This window comes from Protopterus annectens, chromosome 4.part0 (genome assembly GCF_019279795.1).
Source record: "Protopterus annectens isolate FY-2018-M chromosome 4.part0, PAN1.0, whole genome shotgun sequence".
In the NCBI taxonomy this organism is placed as follows: domain Eukaryota; kingdom Metazoa; phylum Chordata; order Ceratodontiformes; family Protopteridae; genus Protopterus; species Protopterus annectens.
The window spans coordinates 340867110-340890040 of record NC_056733.1 but is presented as its reverse complement, the minus strand read 5'-3'; the positions used below and the strand labels follow the sequence as shown (position 1 = coordinate 340890040).

General features: G+C 41.7%; 1 protein-coding gene across 2 annotated transcripts in view; it reads left to right on the top strand.

The window, feature by feature from the left end:
* Positions 1–22931, top strand: part of LZTR1 (leucine zipper like transcription regulator 1) — an 830693-nt gene that overhangs the window by 607374 nt on the left and 200388 nt on the right. For both annotated transcript variants that reach the window (XM_044068313.1, XM_044068312.1), the window contains 2 exons: positions 444–593; positions 18495–18600. In XM_044068313.1, the coding sequence (XP_043924248.1) occupies positions 444–593; positions 18495–18600 (256 nt within the window). The remainder of the gene's footprint in view (positions 1–443; positions 594–18494; positions 18601–22931) is intronic.

The following is a 22931-nucleotide window of genomic DNA, read 5'->3' as shown; positions in this document are numbered from 1 at the left end:
AAAGTATGCAAAAAAAAAAAAAAATGGCAGATTAGGGCAAGCTCTCCACACCACCTTTGTATTGGAGTTCATCTCTGTAGCTTATTTAATATAGCTTGCTCTGAGTTTATGTAACCTCTGTGCAAGTGCTGTAGTTTTCAGTGAAATGGACTGTCATAGCAAATGAGCTTGCATATCTATAGTTAACAAAATGGCTATAAGTAGGTTCTGCCTAGGAGATAACATTCATGGATCGGTCTTTACTAATATGTAAGTGAGGAAAGACTTGCTGAAAATCTTTAGTTCATCACTAAAAAAGAACTGCTCTTACTGTACAGAAGATTTGTTTGTAATTGACTCTAGTATTTGTTAGAATATAATCCTAAATATTTTGTTACATTTTCAACTGTAGTTTTGCTCTTAGAATTGATCCATTTATCTATATCTATTTTAATATTTTCTAGCTATTTTGAAGCCATGTTCCGTTCCTTTATGCCAGAAGATGGACAGGTGAATATCTCAATAGGAGAAATGGTTCCCAGCAAGCAAGCCTTTGAGTCATTGCTACGTTATGTTTACTATGGAGATGTGAACATGCCTCCAGAAGACTCTCTGTATCTTTCAATTGTTTTACAGTTAACTGATTTACCTCTTTTCTTGATCTGTATGCTACATATTCATATTTACAAGCAAAAGTACTTGTGTATTTGGGACTGTGATCTGTGCAATTCGAAGTACATCAACTCGCAGTCATTCATCTGACTTGCCTTTTTCTTTAAACTTTTTTCTGCTGTGCATGTATTTTAAAACTTATGAATCGCCTTCAGTGACTGTATCAGCTGCCATGTTCCAAGATCACACTGTCCTTTTTGTAAAGTATTATTTCCATATACTAGATTTGCATCTGCATTCTGTATTTGCCCCAGTGATATTTTGTCCCTTCTCTGCTTTTTGTCCTCTGTGCTTTGTACACAGTACTCCTCTTGTTTGTTCCATACATGGTACCAGGTGGTGTAGCTGCTTTGTTCTGGTAGTTGATGAGCCCAAATGGAGAACCTTCCCTGACTGCCAGTGCCATTGAACACTGGTAATAAACACAATAAGAAAGCTTATTTAACAGATAATTGCACAGCAAGCTGTAACTTATTTTCACACATGGACAGAAGCACAATGAATTGACTTTTTACAGTGGTAACACTGTATCCAAACTTATATGATTCATACATGGATCTCAAGATGGTCTGTATTGTAAGTTTTATGATATCTTTTTATTTATTTATTTGCATTTGTTTACCGGGAGGCCATTTTCAGTTGAGGCCCAGGGAGAAAAGCTTCAGAACAAACAACATAGTAAAGCTACAGAGTTGCACACAAAAGTCAGGCAGCTATAATACAGAACACCACATTAAAAACAGAAAATCAAAATAGCTTTGATACAGACCACTCCATTTCAGATAGGTGATAAAAATAGTTTACACGTTATACAGATTTTGGGTTAGAGTGACTAATAAATGATTGTAGATATGCTGGACAAACATGAGTGCAGTGAGGACGTAGTATAATAGTGAGTGTGTGAACATTGCAGTATTGCAGTGAAGAGGAAATAAGAGAGTAGTAGTTAACAGGATATTAATTACAAGGATCGTTATGCAGCATGCCTCCTTGTATATATGAATAATGCAGCAAGTAGAAGCTCTTACCAGACTTCTACAGTTGTCAGATGATCCCTGTGCTGAGGTGGTCTACTTTCCATGCCAAGAATGTTACTGTGATTAGCTGTGAAGAGGTTTGCACCATACCCCACCTTCAACCAGACCTGCCAGATGACTCCACTGTTTTCAACTGTTTAGCCCATTGTTCTGTTGTGTGGTGAGGGACAGGCATCCCAGAACTTAAGATTATTACATTCTTGCATGGGGTGCCTTCTGACCTCATTAATTTCTCCTGTGGCAAGGGTTGGCTGGTAGGGAACAGGCCGTGTTCCTGATCTAATGGTGCAGCCTGCCTCTTTCCCTGCAACACTTCTCTCGAGCTTCACTGTTCTACCTGCTGTGGATAAGCTTACCTCTGAACACTGGCCTTCCCCAGACAGTGCGCTTGCACAGGAGCAGAGGGAGTAACACCTAGTGTATGGTGCATCAGTAAAGCAGCAAGCCAGAGCCACCTCCCTTCCTCTAGGATGGGTGAGCAAGCAATGGCCACTCACTCCCATCCTCTATGTCCAGCCTTTGTATTACCTGAGCCACTTATTGAGTTTGAGTCATCTGGATTGTAATCCAAGTTTCATTCCTCTGCACCACAGAGCCCGGCAAGGGATGTGGAATGTACTGTTGTCAGTCTTTCCAGATGACTTCCTTAAAGCAGCAAGTACCCCAAGGTGGGAAACTTTAAATTTGTTGCTGACTGACTGGAGTCATTCTAAATGTTGCTATCCTTCTATTCCAGTGTTGCAGTATTCATACTGTGAAATTTCCCACCTCAGGCTACCCGATGTCGGCTCCTATACAAAAGCTTAAGCCTGGCTGCTTTGGGTGCGTGGGAAGTCACACGCAGGGCCATAAACCAGGGACCATAAATGTGACGTCTGCACACACAGATCCCAAAACATTTCAGCCGCAGACGACTATAACTTCAACCGCTTTGCTCCTACGATTGAAGACTTCTAAAGATAAGTACCCCGTTGGGGATTTTCTCTTATGTACGCTTGAGCTTGATTGCTGTAGATTCCCTTTTAGCCAATGTCTGAGAAAAAGAGCAAATATAATTGCGGGCGTCAGATACCGCACAAGGACTCAAATGACCAGTGTGTGTTTTGCTTAGGTAAGGAGCACGACCATAAGGCCTTGCCCCATTTGTCGATCTTTCATGCCAAAAACCCTACGCACCCGGCTGGCTGCACTAAACTTGTATTTGGAAAATCAAAGACTAAAATGCCTCGCTCTCAGGATGGATCCAGAGTTGGCCACCCAAGCCGAACAACTGAGGAAGAAGGCCAAGGTTTTCAGGCCTTCTCCCGATGCAGCTCTGCCATCGGATGTCATGCTGACTACTGATATAGGGACCGAGGGACACCTGATTACTCCCATCAGCTTCGATGGTTCCTCTGGAAGAGACCGTTTCTGCAGCCACAGAAAGCATGTCCGCAGAGTTATTCCAGATGCCGGCCACAACTGACGTTGAGGGGGAACTATCACTTGGTCAGCTGACTGAGACTTCTCCTGCTCCAGCCCAGACCTCTGTCTTTAAACCTACCCCTAAGCCCATGCCAACAAAGAAAAAACAAAAGACTAAACACTTGAGCCCTACGCCTTAAGGAACTCCAGATTGGTAGTCGTTTACCAACTCCTTAATCCAGGCCTTCATGGCTCATAGGCCTGCAGGCCCTGCACCTACTAACATTCCTGTGCTGAGCCCCAGACCAGCCTCTGCCTCTTCCCTACCTTTACCCACTACTCATCAGGGAGAAGAAGAACCAGATCAGTCCTACTCCTCTTCTGAGAAATCAGTTTCCTGTGTCTCTCAAATTGCTTCATCTGTGGATCATTACTCCGCAGATGAAGACTCTATTGAAAGAGATTCCCCACCAGAGGATATTACCTTTGGGGAAACTATTTAAAAAATGAAAGAGTACTTCAGGTGGGATACTGCCTTAATGTGAGATACCCAGAAAAGGTATTTTGAACTTCTGCAACTTGAGTCACCATCCCCTTCAGCTTTTCCTCCTGTGCTTCCAGCTTTCCTGGATGCCTTTAACTCGGTCTCCAAGAACCCAAATTAACAACCTCCTACCCTAAAAAGCCAGATAGGTTTTGCAAAGTGCTTGATGACCAGAAATTTCTGGTGAAACCAACCCTGGCTGACCCAGCAGTTATTGTGCATCTCCAGACAGACAGTCTAGGCAATTACCTCTGCTTAACTTTTGTCAACAGATAGCCAAACCATGAACAGAATGGGTAAGAAGTTATACACCTCTGTCCTGGCCTTTAGGACTGTCAGTTACCAAACACACCATGGTTAAATACGCCCTGGACCTTGTCTCCCAGGCTTCCACCTTGCTGGCTTCTGCCCCAGACTGTCCAACCAAAGCTGACATTGCATCAAAACTGTTCCTAGCTACACAAGTAACCAGACACTCTGAGGTGCAGTTACGATGCAGTAGAGGCCTCAGCCAGGTCTGCTGCCTCTACATCTCCCTTGCGCAGATACTCCTGGCTTTGCCTACAACCTCTACCAGAGGATTTTAAATCCACAATCATGAATGTTCCTCTGGACTACAACCTTTTATTTGGGAAAAACTCACCCAAACTTTTCAAAAACTTACAAGAGAAAGCAAAGAACTGCAGGACATTAAGCATCTGCTGGTGTCCCCCTTCCCTAGATATTACAGGAACTACCCAGCAAAAACTTCATTTGTCAGAAGGACTCCTTCAGCGTCATACCCTATCTCCTCAAGGCCCCGTAGGGCATCCATGAGACAGCCTTACTCCAGACCCCCCTAACTCTCACTCCCCAGCCAAGCAGCCCTTTCCAGACAGAGGGGCCCCCTCTTCAGCATGACTGTCCTGCTCAACTGCCTCTGTCCGCCCACCTTACCCCACTGCCTTCCCTTCTGGAGACCCATCACATCAGGTCTTTGGGGTCTTTCCATCATCCAAAAAGGATATTTTCTGTCCTGTAAGGAAAAAACCAAAACCAAAAAGAAGTCCTTTTCCTCCTGAAAATCAGCTTCATCTATTCCCTCTCATCCTGAAAGAACTCCTGACTCAAGGAACTATAGAACCAGTTCCCTCAGGACAGGAAAGTCAAGGCTTCTATTCCCATCTTTTCTTAGTTCCAAAAAAGGATGGCACTTGGAGACAAATCCTGGACTTACCTGTTCCTAAAGGTTCCCTCCTTCAGGATGCTGTCCCTTCAAACTCTCCTACCCCTCATCCCCTCCCAAGCCTTCATGGTCACTCCGGACCTAAGGGATGCTTACCTGCACATTCCTATCAGGCCATCCAACAGGATGTTTCTGCGCTTTGCTGGCCGCTTTTCACACTTTCAGTTTACAGCTTTGCCCTTTGGCTTGTCTACGGCTCCCAGAGTTTTTACAAAGTGCTTGGCCCCACCATTGCCTATTGCAGAACCAAGGGAGTCCAAATCAACCCATACCTGGACGATATTTTCATCCTGGCAGAATCAGAGTCCACCTTACAGACTCATCTCAAGTTCACCATGACTCTCCTTCACAACTTGGGCTTCTCTCTCAACCTACAGAAATCCTATCTTCTTCCTCAGCAGGACAAAGTTTTCCTAGTCTGCAGGATCAGAACAGACCTGATGAGATCCTTTCTCCCACCGGACAAAGTGCAGTCTCTCTCCGCCCATTTTCAAAGCCTACTTTCAGAATCTCATCTCTCTGCAAGACCATTTCTGCAAGTCCTAGGTCTCATGGCAGCTACTATTTCCATGCTGCCATTAGCCAGGATGCACATGAGAAAATTCCAGTGGTACCTAAAGAATGTGTGGTCTCTGAGCCAACATCCACTAAACAAGCTTATTCCCCTTCTGCCCTGCTTAAAAACAGAACTGAAGTGGTGGATTCAGCAAATCATACAAAACCAGGTCATTCCTCTTCAACTCTCCCCCACCCCCCACTCAATCCGTGCACACAGATGCATCAGACCTAGGGTGGGGGGCAAAGTTAAAGGGCTTCAGGGTAAAACAGCGTTGGACCCCAGACCTGCAAAAGCAAGACATCAGTGTCAGAGAAATGACTGCAGTCTTGCTGGCTGTAAAAGCTTTCCTTCCCAACTTGCAACCAGGCCTGCTCCACATTGTGACAGACATCACAACTGTCATGTGGTACTTCAACAAACAAGGAGGGACAAAGGCATACCAATTATGCCAGATAACCCTACAAATCTGGGATTTATCAGCCAGTCGCAACCTTTTCCTGCAGCCCTCTTATATCCCCTCTCAGGAAAACAAACAAGTGGACTTACTCAACAGAACATCCTCTCCACAACGTGAATGGGTTTTACATAGGGAAACCTTCTTAGACATCGTCCACCAGTGGGGCACACATCAGGGGGATCCATTTCGCTCCCCCCAGAACAGACAGCTAAACAAATTCTGCACCAGGGATTACACTCCACTAGCCTGGAGGGTGAATGCCTTCAGCGTTCCATGGAAGGGAATGTTTCTGTACCCTTTTCCTCCCTTCCCTCTAATACAAAAGGTCCTACTGAAGATCAAGAAGGACCAACCAAAAATCTTGCTGGTGACTCCCTATTGGCCAAGGCAACACTGGTTCCCCCTTCTTCACTCCCTAGCCAAGGGCAGTCACCACAAGTTACCCCCACAAGGTGGACCTACTCACACAACATAAGGGATCTCTCATTCACCCCCAGTTGCTTTTGCTGCATCTAACTCTTTGGGTGATCAACTTCTGATCCATTTCAGACAACATTACTCAGAGGACATGCTCTCAGTCCTGAGGGAGGCCAGAAAACCAACTACTAGGAAAAACTATTTGTCTAAATGGCAGAGATTCTCAAAATGGTATTCCCTTAAGGACAGAGACCCTTTTCAGGTGGATCCCTCACTTGTCCTTGGCTATATATGCAAGTTCATTAAGGAAGGACTAGCATATTCTTCAGTGAAAGTCCACCTTTCTGCCATTTCAGCCTGCCTGTCTTTACAGCCACCACTGCTTTCCAGACTGGATGTTAAACTTTTCCTGAGAGGGGTCTTGCATATCAGACCACCAAGAAAACCCATCCCTCCTCCCTGGAACCTCAATTTTATGCTAGAAAAACTCACCTTTACCTCCTTTTGAGCCAGCCAGCACAGCTTCTCTACAAATGTGCACATGGAAAACCATTATTTTAGTAGCCAAGGCCTCTGCTAGAAGAGTGTCTGAACTACAGGCCCTCATGGCCTGTCCTCGTTGCACCACCTTCCACAAGGACAGGGTGACCTTGTGCACAAACCCTTCCTTCATGCCCAAAGTGGTGAACGAACTGTCCTTAAACCAGTCCATTCACTTACCTACCTTCCTCCCTTCTCCAGCTAATACCACAGAGAGGATCCTTCATTCCCTAGATGTGCACAGACAACTGAGATTCTACTTAGACAAAACTTAAGTCCTTCAGAAAATCTGACCAGCTCTTCATCTCCTTCCACCCCAGGGCTCTGGGTAAGGCAGTCTCCAAACAAACCATTTCATGTTGGATCAGGAAATCCATTCTCTTCTGCTACTCGCATCATGGCAAACAATTGCTTCAAGGAGTTGGGGTTCATTCCACTAGAGGCATGGCTACCTCCAAAGCCTTTCTTAGAGAGCTGGACACAGCCTCCATCATGGAAGCAACTACCTGGTCTACAGTTCACACTTTCACAAAACACTACGAGCCAGACCAGGTCTCCAGGGCCAGAGTAGGATTTGCCAGGGCAATCCTGGAGGAATTCTTGGAGTCCTCTACCCCCTCCCTTCACTCCTTCTAAGCTGTGGTTCTCTCCCACGGTATGAATACTGCAACATTGGATTAGAAGGACATAGAATAGTTGTGTAAAATCTTACCATAACCATAGATGTCCTTCTGTTCCATGTTGCAGTATTCCTTCCCACCCTCCATACCCTTTTTTTCTATCTCTATTGGATGGTTGGACTTTTGACCTGTGTATCCACTCCCTACAGGCTAATCTGTTCAACCCTTCAGGGACATTTGCTCCTTAGCCTCAACTTGCTCTTTTGTACATCTTATACTGGGCTTCAAGTTCTGAGGTCTGTGTCTGCAGACGTCATATTTATGGTCCCTGGTTTATGGCCTTGCGTGTGACGTCCCATGCAACTACAGCAGCCAGACTTAATCTTTTGTATAGGAGCCAACGTCGGGTTGCCTGAGGCAGGCAATCCCATAGTATGAATACTGCAACATGGAAGAGAAGAACATCTATGGTTATGTTAAGATTTTACACAACTATTCATTTTAGACTGTTGCTTATAGTCATTGTGATTAAGGTTTTGTTGTTTTTGACTTGTACTTCTTTTGTCAGTTTTTTGTTTTTGTTTTATATGGCCTGTGATCCCTAGAAAAAAAAATTCTAAGAAGTATGCATTCAGGAGACAAATTTCTCTGAAAGGTTATCATCTTCAGCACTTTTCTTGGATAAAGACCAACTTCAGGTCATCTGTTGTAAGCACTGCAGAATTAATTGAGAAAACTCCACTCCATATCATTCAAAAACCTAGGGCCTTCTTGGATCATATGAAACTTCTTGCCATGGTCTTCATTATGTCCATCCCGTCCCTCCCCCAGGGCTGAGCTACATTAGTTACCAAGGAAAAGAAGATACTCCTATAGGAAAGTACAAGTACCAGGAAGTGGGGGGAAGAAAACTAAATGTGATCATAAAGAATTCTTAGGGGCAAGGGAACATGTGGCTTTGGTTACTGCCAGACTCGAGTAAACCTGACCTCACCAGTCCTGGTGTAGCACAGACTTTTTGCCCTTCGTCTGTACTCATTCTGAGAACCCACATGTCTTATCCCTCTTGGATGTGGGTAGCAAGCTCCCAGGAGCATGTATTCTTCCTCCTCCTCTTCACATCTTCATGGTGGTGAGTTGGGCTTCTTACATTTCCTTAAATAATGCATCCCTTTTACACCTGATAATTACAGATGTTCTTCATTTCTCACTGCTGCAGTCTTTACCATTGTGTTATCCATGCTGTGGTAGCCCTCAGTCGTCCCGAATACCAGAGTCAAGGTTTTGTGTGTCGGCTGCTGTCGCTTGCTTGGTGACATCAGGTCATCCAGAGCAGGCGACACCATTACCTCAGTCTTTCTTGCCTTAACCAACCAAAGAAGTTCAATTTTAATAATTATTAGTAGTCCTGGGGTAAGAGACCCCCAGAGAAATATGTCTCTCTCTAAGGACAGCAGATATCAGGGGGAAGGAGGGAGGGAAGCATGATTGCAGCAGTGAGAACACTCTAACATCTACATTTATGGTAAGTGTACACAACTGTACTATGTTCTTCGTTTCTCAATGCTGCACTCAGGAAAGGTACCTTGCACATTGTTGTAAAATGAGGAAGCATGCCTTTAAATACAATTGTGGTGCTGTGGATGTATGTGCTGGGTGTGGGGGGAATGGGGGCTATACACGTACTGTTGTCAGGAGAAATGCTTGGATAAGAATGAAAGTCCTCCATTCCACCCCAGAGATGTAAAGTTGCAGGTATTAGTTGCACCTTTAGGGAAAGATCTGCTGTCCCTCCTTTCTAGGACATTTTCAGAAAGTTGTCAAGAGAAGGAAAAACTTTTCACTCAGTTTCACTCTCCAGCTACAAGGCACAGCAGCAAATGCACCACAAAACAGAGTCTGTTTTGTTTAAAGCAGTTTCCTTGAGCCTTAAGTTTCTCATCCCTTTGCCCTGATGTTTGCTTCCCAGATGCTGTTCCTTGCCATGTGAATTAGGGCTGTGAAGGTTACACTCTTTAGTTTGTTCACCCCTTTTAGGCTGCCTATTCATTGCCCATGGTTCTGTTTCTGTAGGTTTAGTACAAATAAGGTGGTAGTTACCTCAAATGGAATTGCATGGGTGTTATGCGGCTGTGCCTTTATGAGAATGGTGGTGGTAGTTGTTTGCGATGGCTCCATTAAGTGTCAGTACTAAAAAAAAGCATCAAGCCTGAAGGGATGGAAGAAGCCAAGGCAGAAGGAAGGGAAACGGAAACTCACTGCCCAGTCCCCCTTCTTCCCATTCTAGGACCGATCACATCCTGCCTGGCAGGTTTTTATATTTCAGACAGAACTGGTTTAGCATTTCCGTGAACAGTTTGCTAACAGAGTGTTCATATCCAGAAGTTACATAATAGAATTCAGAAAATTCCAGTCCTTCCTAGTTCACTTATTGCATAGCATCAGTATTTTCCCGTCTCAGAACTAAAATGATTTGCATATCTTTACTGGGATGAGCTGTATTCCTCATCTGTGTATCACTCACAATAACAAAGAAAATACACCTGACCTAATCACTCTTAAAATCCCTAGGTTGCACGTCTTCCTCAGTTTTAAAGCTTCTGTACCCAGAATATATAGGATTAAAATCAGGAAGTATATTTAAGGCCTTATATTTAAGGCCTCTAGGAACACCAGCACTCAGTTGGAACTAAGTGATTCCCCTTTATCCTACCAGTACAAGAGGAGTTCCTTTGATTGGGATAGCAAGTCAAGATCAGCTTTGGGTTTCTGTTTGTGGTTCTGAGCTCACTTAGTCTTTTACCACAGTGCTTTAGCCTGTGCTTTAAGGGAGTTGTACTCACAAGGAGCCAGAAAGTACAAAGGAGAGGGTCCAGCAAGGTCAAAACCAGATGTATAACTGTGATTTAGATCATTTATTTTTTTATTTTGATTTAGATAATTTATTTTTTTTATTTATTTAACATTTGTTTACCGGGAAAGTCCAACTTGGAACGAAGCCAGTTGTTTACTGGAAATCCAACTTGGAACGAAGCCAGTTTTCAGTGGAGACCCGGGGAGAAATGCTCCAGATGTATGTCTTTCTACAATAATCTTGGTATGTGTAGTACAGATTTTCAAGTCTGCTTTTTGCCTGCTTTTATTGGTGTAAGCTGCAGTGTACCGAGGTTGTTTGAGCCCTTCTGCTCTGACCAGATTTTATTTGTATTTTGCCCTTGTTTCATCTGGGTTTGGACCAGACAGCCTGTGAGTGGCTTGGGTTGTTGTGAGTGCTGTTCCTGATGAGAGTTTGAATGTTTCTGCTCCTGTTTGCCTGAACTGTCTGCCTTGTTTTTCTTATTACTTCGTTATCTGTTCTGTTGTTGCTGCTTTCCCTCTTTTGGTGGGCATTTGCATAATATGTAAGTAGCTTAGTTGCAGTGGCTGGCACATTATAATGATGAACTGTAATGCACTAAGTTTGTTGGAGTTTTGCTGTGCTAACTGGATTTTGTTTGTATATTGCACTTGTTTCACCTTGGTTTGGACCTGCTCTGCTAAGCAGATCAGAGAGCACCAAGTTATATTTTATATGTAGTACCGCAGTAGTTAATTTCATACTTTTGGCTTAGTAAGTTATCAGGTTGGCTACAGTTTCCTGCATGTTATGCTGTTTTTCTCATGTCCTTCAAGGTAAAACTGAATCTTGTAATTTGATCTGCTTGTTTAATTTTAGGGCATATGAAGGATAATCATCATGGTACTTTACCAGTTACCTAAACAGTAATATTTGGTCTCTTACTGGTGTCTCTTGACATGGGTTTGCAGTTTGCTATGCCCCAGTCTGCTTGCTTTTTGAAGTATGAGGCAATGTAGCAACTGTTTCATGTTTAATGACAGTCACTTCTATCATTTACTGATTCTACTTTTGAGAGATAAAAATTTGTGTTAAATTGTGAGTTTAACCTCACACGCACGTTCCTTGTCAGTAAGAAGCTTAAAACTACAATGCAACCATTTTAAAAATAGACATGCTTTTATCAAGGCTGTTAAGAATTCATTAACTAAGACACCAATACCTCATTTGAATAAACCTTGGCTCGATAATACTACTTGCTCTTATCCTGCCTTCTTTGCCTTGACCCACAACTAAAGTGTGCCATTCTGGCTCCATGCCTACTCCCCTAGTGTGTCCTGAAGCTGTAGTCACATATGGTCGTGTATTTACTAGGTGACTGTTCTGTAATTAGGCACACTGATGTGTCATTGGACATGATGTGTAGGAATACTGTCATAGTCATTTGTCTTTATGGTGCCAAGATTTGTCATACGATCAGAGCCTTTGGGGTCCTTTCACCTCTGTCATATGGTCAGAGCCGTTGGGGTCTTTTCACCTCTTGTCTACATCAGTGTCCATGACGTTAATCACTGTACCTTGGGGGAAATCCAGAGAAACAGTTTTAATGCTCCATATGTACATGTTCGAGCCATGTAAAACACTTGTCTTTAGCAGTTATCTTTCCTTGTACAAGAATGATGCAACAATTTAAAAAAAAATGGATGTCCGCAATTGGGCTATTAACTGTTGTCATTCCATAGGGTTTCAGTGTGCATCAGCATGGGAGGCAATGATTTGACAGGATAGCCCTCACCTGTCTTTAGGGCTTCCTCATTTTGGCTTAAACCTTTTCAGTCCCCACAGTGTCTTTCTTAGGTAAATGTATTTATTTTATTTTGACATTTGTTAACCAAGTATGTCCAACTGAGTGATGGCCCATTTTCAGTGGAGGCCCAGGGGAAAGCACCATAAAGAAACATTTACAAATAAAGTTACAAAAACACTTGCAAACAAAGAGTAACACCAATTACAGAAAATAATTAAATGTGTAGAATACATCTTAGAATTAATGAATGCAGAGCAAAAGTCATTGGAGGTATGACGTTTGATGCAAGGTAGATATAGGAAGGAGGAGGTATGACATTTGATGCAAGGTAGATATAGGAAGGAGGAGGAGAAGAAGCAAAAGATAGAAGGGGGGCTACAAGATGGACATAAGAGGGTAGTAAAACAAGGTGTAGAGAAGAGTGAATAAGTAGCAAGGGGAAAAGAGAGGAAGAAGAGGAATTAAGATGAGTAAAGTATGAAGAGGAAGTAAGTCAGAAACAGTTAGTGGATTTAAGATGTTAAGCTGGGAATTTTGGCATGAATAGATCCAGGAATTTGTAGGTTTTCCTTTAATAGTTTTTTGAACTATGGGTATGGGGCAGATTTCTCATGTTCAGTGTAGTTTGTTCCAGGTCTGTGAAACTGAGTAGCCATACAAGTGTTGTCCTGTTGTTTTAGGCTTATGGATATATGAGAGAGACTGATCAGAGCTCCGAAGAGAGCAGGATGGGGAGTAAATGGATATAAGGGAAGAGATGGTGGGGCAGGAGGAGGTGGTATTGTTAATGATGGAGGAAATCAGGGTCAGTCGGGGGAGTATGAGTAGATGGGGGTGTTGTAGCCAGTGAAGAGTTATTAGAGAAAGGCAGTGGTGAGAGCTTGTATGGTTGGTTATCAGCAAACTTGGCAACGTTGTTGTAGCTTTGTTCAAGCTTGGCCTTAAGATAGGATTGTAGGTTGGTCAAGATTGGAGAGGCATAGAGGAGTGTGGGCAGAAGATAGGCAATGGCAAGAGAAAGTCTCAAATCATTTGTGAGGTATTTTATATTTCTATAAAGCAGTCCTAGTATTTGATGCGTCTTCTTTATACAGTTTAAAATATGCAAATCAAATTTAAGTTAGTCGTCGGTGATTACACCCAGTAGTGTAGTGTGTGTTTCAACATTTATGACAGTGTTGTTAAGTGATGTGATGATAAATGATGTTTTATGATGGAAAAGAAACTGGGGTAGAAATAGGAGGTTTATCTTTTTAGAGTTGAGTATAATTTGATTTAGTAAGCCAGTTTTCAGCAGAGTGAAAGGAGTTTTGGGGTAAGTAAGTAGTGGTCAGAGATATTGTCAGAGGTAGAGATGATAGTGGAGTCATTAGCTTATTGTATGAGAGTGGAATGGGAGCAGGAGGTATGAAGAGTGTTGGTGAAAATGTTGAATAATAGTAGTTCAAGGATGGACCCCTGGGGTACACCAGTGTAGATGGGAAGAAAGGAGGAGAAGGAGGAGATTGCTGCCTGTTGGAGAGGTAGCTAGAAAAGCATGTCAGGGTAGGTTTAGTAATATTAAAGTTAGCTAGTTTTGTAAGGAGTAGGGAATGGGAGACTGTGTCAAAAGCTTTGGTGAGGTTTAATAATAGATATGCGACAGGTTTGTTGTCTCCAGCTTGTGCGATTATTTGGGTGAAGTTAATTAGAGCAGTGGTTAGGGCGGAAGCCATGTTGTGTGGATGTGAGTAGATTTTCCTGCAAGAGGTAGTCCATTAGTTGAATATGGATACATTTTTCTAGTAATTTTGAAAGGGAGGATAGCATAGGTATAGGACGGGAGTTCGAAAAGTCAGTGGAGTGCCCACCTTTGTGGATGAGAATAGTATAAAATGTTTTCTAGATAGATGAGACATAATATTCTTGGATAGATGGATTAATTAGTATGGCGACAGGATAAAGTAAAGCGCTAGCAGCAATTTTTAGGAAGGGGGTAGATTGTCAACTGAGGGAGAGCAAGGTTTTAGTTTGCTGAGAAGATATTTTATGTAAGTAGTGGGAATGGGTTTGAGTGAGAAGGTAGTAGTTTCAGTTGATGGAGAGGGGTGGAGGTTAGTGGTATTGCTATTTTGGGTTAATTTAGTGACTGAGTCAATGAAGTGAGAGATAAGAATGGAGGCAGTTTCCTGAGGGGGGGTGTTAGGACAGGGATTAGGGGAACTAGGCCTTCCAGGGTGGAGAATTTTATTTACACTCTTCCAAAATTTGGGGGGCTTTTTGAAGTGGCTTGATAGAGTGCTGTGGTACAAGTTTTTCTTGTCAGTGATTACTTGCTTTTTAGTGAGGTTACGGAGATGTTTATAGTTTTGAAGGTGAGTCTGGGTTTTGAATTTTAGCCATCGTTTCCAAGCCTCATCTCTATTCAGCATTAGAGAGTGGTTGGACTTAGTTGCAAAGTGGGATTTTATTCTAACTTTCCCAGAGGGAGCTAGGGAGTTTAGAGTTTCAAGGAATAGTGTTGCATTGTTTAAGTTAATTTATTAGATGTTCTGGCCTAGCAAATCCTAATCTGGCATGTATTAAGGTGTCGCCACTCAGGCCTGAGAGACCGAACAGTAAAGTGTTTAACTTGAAGGCCTTTGTGATGCTGTAGTACATTCATATATGTGTTCTTACTGAAGCTTGTTTTCACTCTTCTGGCAGTACTCCCTTTATAATAGGGTAGAGCACCTGACATACGTGCAGACTTGTCTAGGGGCAGCTGGGGTGTATGTTATTGTATTCACTCAAATATTAATTCACATCAGTTAAATAAAATTTCAGGCCAGGGAAGCAAGGCAGACTAGCATCCAAACAAGTGATTTCCAAATGGTTAGATGTGTATTACCTTTTGCTATGACTATTGTGGCAAGTACTAGAAGCTGACCAAAGTCTGCTAAGCAGCTGCAGCATTGGCTGCTTTCTGGAAAACTATATTAGCTCAGATTATATGTGATGTAGTTGTTGGGATGCACACACTGCAAACTGGAAATACAGTCAGGAAGCACTATAGTCCATCAAACACGTATGCTGTAACCTATGTAGTCCAGAATCAAACTACCCCTTTGGTAGTGAGCAGTTTTTGTACTGTACCCATGTTTAAGAAAATAAACTGCTGCAATGATCTGTATGATTAACAGTATACTCACTGTAATTCTAAGCATTCAAATAATGGAATCAGTGTTGCAATGTGAGCCCTGTCCCCCTTCTCCTTTTTGTATTCACAGTTCACACTCCTTTAGATAATGGCTAGAAGAGTGACAGCTGAATCTGGGATCTCCTTCTTGAGATGGCTCCTCATCCTAGCTGAATCTGTGATCTCCTCCTTGAGATGGCTCCTCCTCCTAGCTGAATCTGGGATCTCCTCCTTGAGATGGCTCCTCCTCCACAGAGAACTGCAGTTCTCTGTGTACATGGCCTAAATTCTTGGGGTGACTTCTAGACACTTATGTAAGAAAAACATCACTATGCCGTGATTGTTTTCTCCAGGTCTTTTGGACGCATTTGTTAGTGGCATCTTGTTAACCCCTAAAGAACAGAAGTGGACTGCTGTCCTCTTTATGGCTGAAAGTAATACCAATGTTTTTGGCATGGGGAAAAGACTAGCTCAACTTGGTGGATTTCTGTCCAGTTTCCCATATTTAAATCATTGTACTGCAGCGGTGATTCTGTTAGTTGAACATGTGTTATGGTGAGCACATACCTGCATTTTAAAATGCAGCCTGTTTCATAAAGAAATGCCCTTTTTCTCTGTTTTGGTCTTTAAGTTCCTATCCTCTCATTTCTCATAGTCTTTTATTTTTTTCTCCCATTCCTTGTTCTAACATCATTCCTAATTTTTCAGATCTTGTGGGGTACATCCTGTAGATTTTCACTTAACTACCTTATCATTAGAATTTGTTATCTTTGCATTAAAAGTTCACAGCATAAAGTATACAAAACCACATACAGTAATCCAGTATTTTGTAAGGGTTCTGAGATGGAAATCAGTATTTAAAAAAATGCATTAGTCTTTTAGACAGAAAAAAAGGCTAATGAACAGACCCTCACCAGTGAATTTTAGTTCCAGAGTTTTGCATCCTCAAGAAAAGGGGAATGTTGTCCCCAAGAATGATAACATTACAGTTAGAATTGCTGCCGTCATTCAGAGTGCACAACTTCTATCTTTTTGTGTTGTATTTTTATTTGTCAAGCTTTCAGATGATTTTGGATCTCTGGTTTGATTCCTTGTTGGGGTGCATTCTCTGCAGAGTATACATGCACTCTTTGTGGCAACATGAATTTTTTGCCATTACTCTCATTTTTTTCCCCATCCTAAAGACATTACATCTTGATAAATTGAATTGATTGTCACCCAAACTGCTCCTACGTGTGTGCCACCTGTGATTGACTGCCATCCCATCTAAGATTAGTTCCATGCCTTTTTCCCGTTGTTTGGCAGGTTAGTCTCCAGCTACCCTAAGAACTTGAGTAGAGTAATGTGAGTATCAAAAAATAAATGTTTCCCAATTCAGTCTTTTTGCCACCATTTGGAAAGTTGACATTTGAATTGTTGAATCTCCTAATGAAGAATTGTATTAGTGATTTAGTGATTCAGATTTTATTAGCTGTGTTGTACCACTGAGCTTAAGAGATTTAAGGAATGATTCAATGAAACTTAAGGGCAGGGCTTCTTTTTCTTATTATTTATTTTGTTTTATTACATTACCAGTATATTATGCCAGTTCTGAAAATTATACTGGCCGCTCTTACCCAAAAATAGGAGCAAGTCTTTTACACTGCCCTGTTCACCCCATCAGAAATTTGTTATCCACAACAGCACTGTACCCTGCCTAGCCAGTCAGTCCATCCATATCTGTAGCACAATCGGATCACTGGCTTCCAAACAGATAAACATTTCCTGTAATGTTCCTTTAAATCAGATGCATTTTGCTTATAAATAAGACAGAATAGATTGTGAGATTGCACTGAACTCAGTTCTGTACACCGGGAGTATAAGGTTTGCTCGGATAATAGGATTGCAGCCACTAAACCATATCCTAAATTAGAATTCACTGCCATTTTTATTTTTGCTTGTTTAATTCAAGGTGATAAGTTGGCTGGTCCATTGACCCTTTTCATTTATGATCTGGGCTATGAAAGGAAGGGTGAATACTACATAATTGTATGTATTGTTTTGTATAGCCAGTCAACAAATACATTTTTCTGAAGTTGGAGGAAATTTATGTACCCAGAGAAAAACTCACAGACATGAAGATAATGTGCAGACTGCGGCAAGAAGACAGAGTTGAACCATGGTACTGTGAGGCAGAGATCTTTCCACTGAGACACTGTGCTGCCCATAATAACTCCCACCCACCAAGAGTATATCAGTTGCTTTGAGGTATAACAACCTCAAGGTTGATGGGTTTTGTTGTGATCATAGGGAGGCACAGCCCCCTCCCCCCCACCACACCAACATTTTTTTTGTATTGTAGTCTTGGATTTTAGAATTATTGGTTGTAATCCCATCAGTGAGGATCCTGTCATTTGAGGAGGAGTTATGTAACTTGTGCATGGCTCGTAACTATTCCTTATATGACAGGAGCACTTACGTATTTTAGCTGTTACTATGACCCAAAAATGTATTGTGCTGCATACATTTCTTTTCCTGATGTACACAGTAATTGGTGCTATTTCACCAAAACACTACCTTGTTTCAGGTAATCCTGATGGTTTGTTTTCTTCTTATCCACGTTTCTCTTTATCAGGAGTAAGTAGTTAGCCAGCCAGGTCCTGTTATCTGTAATTGAGTCATTAGAAGTTCCAGCTTGCAAAATAGATGACTTCTATTTCTAGACATCCATTAATCCTGAACAACAGTAAAAAGCGGTAATATATGGTAGTATTTTTTTTTTATGTTTCTGAGTTGCATATGTGGTTTTATCAAAAGAGGTTGCATGTGGCAGCATAAATGCCCCAGTAAGTGTCCTTATATGGATGACTTCGATTTTCCACTGTAAAATAGAGATTTGTGGTAAATTAACATTTATTTGACAAAATTGTAGTTCTTGTATTTCTTAAAATGAGATGTACTGGCTATGTTGCTTTTTTTGTGGAATGTTTTAATGCAGACCCTGTTCCGCTGTAAAATGTGCATATTTCACATAATATTTAACTTAAGGAGTAGGCCCATCTATAGATTGTAGCAGTCATGTTTATTTATAGTATCCTCATTTAACAGCACTTAGGAAAATTCTTAGTTCCCTAGCTGGGGTACGATCATCTAAATGCAGTGCATATTTAGAAAGTACTATGTATAGTTAGCAACTGTTACAATATGTTAATGGTTTTACAGATCCACGCAATGGCTATTTTTCCTTGACTTGCTGCTCAGCTATTTGTTTTCAGCACCTTATTATTATGGCTTTTCCAACAACAGATTGCAGGCCTACTGCAAGCAGAACCTGGAAATGAATGTCACAGTGGAAAATGTACTGCAGGTAATTTTTTGAAGTTTTATAAAGTTTCCGACAAGTGTTTTGCAAATAATGTAGTGTGAACTGAACCACAGGCCCTGTAATATGTTTACCTAGGTAAAGCATATAGGCTGAAACAACCAAGTGAAGAAGATGAGAGACCGGTCTTAATACCATGGTACTTTAGACTAATCACAATGGAAGGATCACATGACACACACCCTCTCACAGTAGATCCGGCTCCCTTAAAAACATGCACACTACAGTTAACGTATCACTGTATGATGTACCCTTACTTCAAAAGAAAAAGACCATACACTATATTACAGTTGCAAATTAATACATTAAACTGGAACTGTTCTGTGTATCATGTGAATTGCACAAAGTATTTCACTTGTTCTTTTCGAAATACAAGTATTCGAACACATGTTTTTCCCTATTATTGTCATAAAATATTTATGTGATGTACCATTAAATATTAATACTCTGGGATTTGAGTCGTGGTTGGGTTGCAGTATGTTGGACATTTTCTGTTTTGAGGACACAAGATGAAATTTAAATGCCTGGGCATTTCGTCTTTGGAAGTCATGGTGATTTCTCGGGGGGGGGTGATTAGCAGTGTAGAGCATGATATAACCAGTTGTGGAAGTTTAAGAAGGAAACTTGACATGAGTCGTCAAACTGATGAATGGCACTTTTGCAAAGATATCAGAATCAATGCATATGCAACTGATATGTCAAGAAGTAGTTTTACCATATATGGCTATATTGAGAGAATCCAAGCTGGGGAAATGCCTTTCCCATAGGCATAGCTCAAGACTGACATGGATTCAGGCACCAGAACCAGTTATTACTGTTATATCTAAGTATTTTGTCACCCTCTACTGTCAGCAGTAGTAAACACGTGAAGCCATGTGACTACATAGAACCCTAGCAAGGGAAAATGGAAATTGTAGTCTCATTGTGGGGGACTTAATACACAAAACAAATGGTCCCTTCTGCACCCGAAACACTAAAAGCTAACATACATGTATTCATTTTAATCGCAGCAAGGCTAATGTACTCCGAGGATGCACTTAACACTAGAAGAGAGGCTAGGAAGTCAAACTCAAGAAAATCTTACCTTGCTAAATGGAAACAATTTTCCCTGTGTTTTCTCCCCAGGGACACAGACCTAAACAAAGGCACAAGTGGCACAGCACTGGACCACCTATCAAAATTTTACACAACTGGCCTACCATATGCACCTGTTAAGTGTTATGTTTCTGTTTCAGCCTGCCTATCCATGGACCTTATACTCCACACCTTCAGTAAAGCATTTCTTGAAGGAGGTCCTGCATCTTAGACCTCCAAGAGAAGATATTGCTGTACCATGGAATTTTAATTAGATTTTAGAAAAAGTGACCCAAAGACTCTTCTCCCCCAAACTTCTATGTCTTACAGCAGCACTCTTAAGCTCCATTGATACTGTTAGCAGCATGTATTCAGTAGGTTCATGTCCTGCAGGTGCAACAGTTAGTGACCCCCCCCCCATTTGCAAGCTGGCAGTGGTCACTCACTTCTATCATCTTTAGTTCGTCTCCAGCAGCACCTCTACCACTAAAGGTGTAAACTTCGCCAGACACATTCTTTTTCTGGATGCTAATTATGCTTACACCACTGGCAGTCAGTAGGCCCATAATTTGCACTTGCAACACCTAGTGCTCCCCATCAATGTCACCCATGTAATAAGCCGGCCACGTCCCTCCTACAGGATGTGGATGTGCCAGTAGCTGCAGCTCATTCCCATCCTCACTGTCCTGTCCCCATCAGCACCAGTGCTGTTAAATGACCACAAGTTGACAGGGTCACAGTCGGGTCTTCATCTTTCTATGTGACAGGGGTGATATTTGGTCATCTTTCTTTTGACAAAAGAGGGAAATTTGCAAGAGGTGGAATTTGCTTAATCCTAGCCCACAAGCAAAGAGACTGCTTGAGCAGGTTATAAAACATATTTAGTTCTTTAAGGGCATAAGAGCAGTTGCATTATAGCAGTTGCATTAATGATAGAACAAAAAAAAATATTTACACTTGACATAAATGCTATAAGTCTCTTGTTTAGCAAGGTGGAGATCACTGCTGGATCAAAGCAATGAGATTATCATTTTGGAGTTTAGTGGTTATTTTTTTTTTATTTTGATTTGGTGTTTGATCCTTCAGACTAGAATACTTTCATGGACAGTACTCAAAAGAGAAGACTTGTTGGCATGAAGCTTGAAATTTAAAAAGGAAGAGCAATGTTCGAGACTTGCTGATTTCCTGCATTTCCGAGTTTTTGTTGTCAGCACTCGACATTTCAGTAGAGAGCCAGTTTTACTAAATCTTAAGAAATGGTGAATATGTTGTATCTACTCTCTTGGTTGGTTGTCACTGTATTGGGGTGAAGTACTCATGTAGTTTTATTCTTGGGCAAAATGGTGCAAGAAACAAGAGCCTTTTCATGTATGAGTAAAACAAGGGAAATTATCCAGCTGTATCCTCAAAGTTAACAGACTGATTGGCATGACCTTTCCATTACTGACTATGCCACAGCCTAGAAGCCTGGAAACCTTTTAAATCCAGATTTTTTTTACTGGTCGTTTCACTCCTAAAGTGCAAATTTCTGATAAGAAGAGCAAGGGTTCTGTTAATATTAGCAAAAATATGAAAAGGTTAACGGAGCAAAAACAAATGTTGCAAAAAAAGAATTTTTGGTGACAATAACGCAAGTAAGCAAGAATGTAGGCTGTTGAGAATGTATCAGAGTAAAATGGTGCCAAGAGGAGAAAAAAATGAGAAATAAGAGTGTTCACAGAGTCCTTAGCAACCATAAGGGATTTTCCAGTACTATAAAGCTGTCTTGTGGAGATTCAAGCAAGGACTTCAAGATGTACTCTGTATTGTTCACTATTGCAGTAATGTTCCTTCCATCCAAACTTCCAGGGCTTTTCTCCTTTCCCCCTTTTCCCACCTGGATTTCAGCAGACTTGTGGTATGAGAAGGGCATGCACCTACATCATTTTTCAATTCTTTCTTGTCATAGTAAAAAAGGAAGCGCTAGTCAGTGTAGATACTGAGCATCATCAGTCATTCATTTCAGCCTGGCTTCTAGGGAGCAGTTAAAAACCCAGTTGGAGAAAAAAAAACTTCAGTCCATTTGTCTATTGCCTGTTTATAGAATAAGAGGGTTTTGCAGGCATCAAGGTTGATATCAGTTGCTAAAGTTGTTCATTCCTTGAAGAAAGTAGGTTCAAAAAGAAAACTCTCAAGTGGAGAGCAAATTCTGTCCAGGAACCAGAGGAGGCTGGGCCCATGTTGCAGGGCCACCACAGCAATGACCGTGCCATCTGGAGACACTCCACTTAATATCCATTGAGAAGCACCCAGGAGAGAACAGATCCCTGGAGGTCGATGACATACCTGTTGAGTCCCATGTCTTCTCTAGTCTTGAGGGTGTTAGGTCAGATGGAGTGTCTTTGAAGCTTCTGACACCAATGTCTTCTTGGACCAATGCCTCTGGCATTGCCCCTCAGTAGGCTGACATGCTGTTAATGGAAAGCACATCCTCCTGTGCCAAAGTCCTTCAGCAGCTGATTGGTCAGAATGCCTTCCAGCAGGCTTCTGGTTCCAGCACTAATGTTGTGGTAACCGAAGGTGAGGGTAAAATACCCTACACTTTTCATATGTGATGGTGTCCAAATCCTGTGTGCCTGCCCATGACCAGAGACTTCTAAGGCCTAGCCATTACTACAAAAAGGCTGACACTACTCCAGAAAGCAGGGCAAAGACATACAGACATTGGACATCTTCCACCTTGCCTCAGCATGAACTAGGTGAGCCTTCACAAATCTTATGAATTTGGCTTAGGACTTTATATTCTTAAAAACGTGCAACTGGCATCAGAGTAACTATAGGTTCCAGGGGTCTTAGCCTGAAAGAGGAAAAGAGAGCCATCTCTCCTTGAGTAATTATAATCCTTTGGCTCTGTAGCAAATGAATTTATTTGTAGAAGCATATACTTTGTCTGTGTCATACATGTCAGACACTGGGTACACCTTATCCTCTACCTCTCCACTAAAGGACTTCTTATTTGAGAACACCCACAGCAGAATGAAGGATTTCCTCATGTAAAAATTGCTGTGACGTCCAAAAGAGGTATAGCGAGTGTATTGATTTATCGGATGCAAGACCTTTTGCTGTTCCATGGCATTCTCACTTCCTGCTCCAAGGAATTCTGACCGCTTTTACATAGTTGTAGATTTCTTTAACTATCTGTATAAGGACTGTTGATCAGCCATGTTGTCCATTATTTCAAGCAAAGGATCCACTGGTACTCC